Raw genomic sequence first — 5,000 nt, forward strand, 5'->3', positions numbered from 1 at the left:
TCACACGTGTTGTCCACATTGGTTCAACGCACACACACAAAGCGACACTTCACACTTCATTGAGGGACGTTGGACTGTTTCTCAGCTGCGTGCTGATTCTTCCAAAGTCACAAATAGTTCAGCGCAGACGTCTGTCGGGCAAAACGCCGACGTCTTCCTGCGAGAAACACGCCCGCTTTACACGACCGACGGAGGAGAAACTACACAACTCACCGCCAGCGCCGCCGCCGGTGAGTTGTGTTGAACTAAAGCGACGGTGAGTTGTGTTGAACTAAAGCGCCGGTGAGTTGTGTTGAACTAAAGCGACGGTGAGTTGTGTTGAACTAAAGCGCCGGTGAGTTGTGTTGAACTGAAGCGACGGTGAGTTGTGTTGAACTAAAGCGACGGTGAGTTGTGTTGAACTAAAGCGACGGTGAGTTGTGTTGAACTAAAGCGACGGCGAGTTGTGTTGAACTAAAGCGACGGTGAGTTGTGTTGAACTGAAGCGACGGTGAGTTGTGTTGAACTAAAGCGACGGTGAGTTGTGTTGAACTGAAGCGACGCTGAGTTGTGTTGAACTAAAGCGCCGGTGAGTTGTGTTGAACTGAAGCGCCGGTGAGTTGTGTTGAACTAAAGCGACGGTGAGTTGTGTTGAACTAAAGCGACGGTGAGTTGTGTTGAACTAAAGCGACGGTGAGTTGTGTTGAACTAAAGCGACGGTGAGTTGTGTTGAACTAAAGCGCCGGTGAGTTGTGTTGAACTAAAGCGGTTTGTTGCGTCCGCTGAACACGAGACGAATAGCTCGACAACGTCTCGCAGGAGACGAGCTGAAGGTTCGAGGTCGCGTCTGCGGCGGCTGTTTCTCTTGTTGTGCAACCGAGCGACGTGTAATGATATGTGCGTCTGGACAGGAAGCTGATGGAGAGTCCAGACGCACAAAAGAAGCCCCGCCCCCTCCGTCAGAGGGAGCGTCGGGTGTCCACGAGCTCCTTTTGTCAGCGAACTCTTTTTATAGCTCGACCGTCCTCACAGGGAAGCCACGCAGGCCAACGTGTGTGTGTGTGTGTGTGTGTGTGTGTGTGTGTGTGTGTGTGTGTGTGTGTGTGTGTGTGTGTGTAGCTCCGGTTTCAACCCGCCTTTCATGTAGAGAAACAACTTCACCAGAGAGCCACGAGGATGAAACAAGTTTTTTGGCACAAGACATTTTTCGCCCAAAAACGTAAAACTTTATTAAAACGTAAAACTTTACACGAGGTTGTTTAACTTCATTTAAACCAAATTGCTCTCTGGTTCGTCCACATGTCTGCTCGGAAAAGCTCCTGAACATTTCAATACCCAGCATGCCCGATTCAAACAATATTTTGTCATAAAATACATATTTTTTTCTATTTTTGAGCCAAACGACGCCGTTTTCTGACTGAAACTTCTTCCTAACAGGACAAAACTTTGTTTTATTCAGATATTTGTTGCAGATTCTGATTCTTATGGTTCTAATATTTCTATAAAGGTGTGTTATTAGCATGTGTGCTGTTATTAAAGCCCTGAAGCAGAATGAAACACTCTGAAACTTGCAAAAACTTGCTCATAATCATGCTGGATGTTCATAGTTATAATCAGAATATGCTATAAAAGTGATTGTTTTGGAAATATACATTTTCTTCGCAAGGAAATTCTGAAGAAAATCATATAAAATAATCCAAATATTATTAATCATTTGGGGTTCAAACGACTACATGAACACGAGGAACAGAAGCAGCGAGTCAGCAGTTATATTAATACAGTTATATTAATATATACAGTTATATTAATACAGTTATATTAATATATACAGTTATATTGATACAGTTATATTAATACAGTTATATTAATACAGTTATATTAATATATACAGTTATATTAATATATACAGTTATATTAATACAGTTATATTAATATATACAGTTATATTAATACAGTTATATTAATATATACAGTTATATTAATACAGTTATATTAATACAGTTATATTAATATATACAGTTATATTAATACAGTTATATTAATACAGTTATATTAATATATACAGTTATATTAATACAGTTATATTAATATATACAGTTATATTAATACAGTTATATTAATATATACAGTTATATTAATACAGTTATATTAATACAGTTATATTAATATATACAGTTATATTAATACAGTTATATTAATATATACAGTTATATTAATACAGTTATATTAATATATACAGTTATATTAATACAACACACGGCCTCACAGGAGCGAAGGGGAACACTGAGCTCGCGGCGTTCGCTGACACGACGCGAAGATAATCTGGAGGCCACGCTGACATCCAGGAGGAAGAGGAGGAGGAGGAGGAGGAGGAGGAGGAGAAGAAGAAGAAGAAGAAGAAGAAGAAGAAGAAGAAGAAGAAGAAGAAGAAGAAGAAGAAGAAGAAGGAGAAGAAGAAGAAGAAGAAGAAGAAGAAGAAGAAGAAGAAGAAGAAGAAGAAGAAGAAGAAGGAGAAGAAGGAGAAGAAGAAGAAGAAGAAGAAGAAGAAGGAGAAGAAGAAGGAGAAGAAGAAGAAGAAGAAGAAGAAGAAGAAGGAGAAGAAGAAGAAGCAGAAGAAGAAGAAGAAGAAGAAGAAGAAGGAGGAGAAGAGACTCTGTCCTGTTCTCTTTGGTGATGTGAAGACTTTTTACTTCCTGATGAGAATAAAGTTTGTTTCTTGCTGCTCGATGGAAACGAAGCAGAATGAGAAGAAGACTCAGTGAAGGATTGAACCTTTTAACACACACACACACACACACACACACACACACACACACACACACACACACACACACACACACACACACACACAGAAGACATCATCCCAAATTACATGATTTGGTGGAACAGACTGCCGTGAGATCTGCTTTCCTGGTGGAAAATAACCTGAACATCCGCCTCTCCCTTCACACCCTCTCTCTCTCTCTCTCTCTCTCTCTCTCTCTCTCTCTCTCTCTCTCTACCTTTTCCACAATTGGAAAATTTCTATGGCAACTGGTCACTACGGAACATTTACACACACACACACACACACACACACACACACACACACACACACACACACACACACACACACACACACACACACACACACACACGCTCTCCTCTCGGTGTCTGCAGCGGGAGACGAGGCGCTCCGCCGCCGGCAGGAAGTGTTTACCGCCTCTTCTTCATGAGGATGAAGACTCTCTATGGATCCATCATCATCATCATCATCATCATCATCATCATCTTCATCTTCATCTTCATCACATCGTCAGAGCATCCTGTCTTTTCGCTCGACATGAATCTGCGTCAGAAACTCTGATCCGACCAGCGATGTGGAAAAAATGGAAATGTGTTTCCTGCAGGGTTTTTATTGTTGTTGTTGTTGTTGTTGTTGTTGAAAAGTCAAATAAACATTTAAGCCACAAATAAATAAGTAAACAGCTCACAGCTGAGTTGATTTCAGGTAAAAACAATGTTGTGCTGAACGGCTTCTAGCAGAGAAACCAAGTTCACATTATGAAACTAAACCTTGTGACTCACACAGTTTGTTTGTTTCCTGCACGTTGTTGTGTATTGTTTGTTTGTTTGTTTGTTTGTTTGTTTGTTTAAGGCCCACTAGACAAGTTGGAGGAGGTTTTTTTGGGGCTCTTTGGGACGTTTTCCCTTCCAGCATTGTGAAGAGGGAAGTCTATAACCTTCATCTGCTGCGAGCGAAAATCCTCCGCCGCCAATTTTAAGTCCCAGCATGCCCCATTCAGACAATCTTTTGGCATAAAATACGTCATATTTTTCCATTTTTGAACCGAACGACACAGTTTTTTGTCTGAAACTTCTTCCTAACAGACCAACACTTTGTTTTATTGAGATTCTTGTTGCATATTCTGATTCTTTAGGTCCTAATCTTTCATAAAGGTCTTATTGACGCTCCAGGAGGCTTTTTTGGGGAATCTGGCTCACATCATGCTGGATGTTCATAGTTACCATCAACATATCTTTTTAAAAGTGATATACAGTTTTTTTCCCAAGACTTTGCTGAACAAATACATACAATAAACACAAGTATTGGAGTAAATGTGGGGTTCCTACGACGGGTTAACCCTTTCATTGTCGTAAAAGACGATTCCAAAAGTTGTAACAAACTCCCGCTTGAACATTTGCTTTCTTTGAATCGTCTTCATCTGCAACATTTAGAAACAGGAGGCCATGTTTTCTTGATAAAAGAAGTTGCCTCTCTAGTCTACAGAGACTCTTCTAGCCGCTACGAGACAAGAAAAGAGTGTGAAGGCACCTCGCTGAAGTCCAGAGCGCCCAAAGGTGCAGTCAGAATCAGTCTGCGCACCAAGCAGGTCCGCGTGTTCCCCAAAAGCGCGAGGTCGGACCGCGAGCTCGCCGGGCTCCAGTCCACGCGCAACGAACCGTCGCCGGCCACTGTCGGGAGGAAGAGAGCCACGTGAAGACACAGCAGGAACAAAAAGAAGAAGATTTAACGGTGAAGGAAGATGCTGACGATCCCGATTCTTGCTCCAAGACAAACAAGTTAAAAATGTTGTGAAATGTTTTTGTTCATCACTGGAGCAAGAACGGCGAGGATCCTCCACGCGCCGCTGCGTCACGAGCTGGAAGCTGCAGCCACCATGCGAACCAAACCACAAGCCGCTGAGGGGCCATGACCATATTAGGGGATGTGATGTGGCCCCGCCCCCTTCAGGAAGAAAACCTGAGGCAAGTCCACCAAAATGAAACAGAAAGAAAAAAGGGTCTTTGAACGCAACTGGGAGGCAAAAACAGAACCGTTTGATTTGAGAAATAAAAATATTTAAATGGAAGTGTTTGAAGATTTGTTTGAAGATTATATTATAAATATTGTGTATTATTCTTACAGTAGAATCAATATGTGTAAAGTTTAATCTTTTAACTGAGAATCGTGAGTCTTTATTTCCAGAAAGTGTCAAACCTTCTGCAGTTTAATCTGTAGAGACTTGTGAGTGAGATAA

The 5,000-nt window shown here is 41.4% G+C and overlaps 1 protein-coding gene across 1 annotated transcript in view; it reads right to left on the reverse strand.

Annotated features, from left to right (window-relative positions):
- LOC137790342 (protein FAM131A-like) overlaps positions 1 to 5,000 on the reverse strand; it is an 18,874-nt gene that overhangs the window by 8,769 nt on the left and 5,105 nt on the right. Inside the window, exon 3 of the mRNA XM_068584488.1 lies at positions 4,295 to 4,434. Coding sequence (XP_068440589.1) covers positions 4,295 to 4,434 — 140 coding nt within the window. The remainder of the gene's footprint in view (positions 1 to 4,294; positions 4,435 to 5,000) is intronic.

The sequence above is a fragment of the Clinocottus analis genome, unplaced genomic scaffold (assembly GCF_023055335.1).
Source record: "Clinocottus analis isolate CAN_PGR_092001 unplaced genomic scaffold, fCliAna1.0.p SCAF_2, whole genome shotgun sequence".
NCBI classification, from domain to species: domain Eukaryota; kingdom Metazoa; phylum Chordata; class Actinopteri; order Perciformes; family Cottidae; genus Clinocottus; species Clinocottus analis.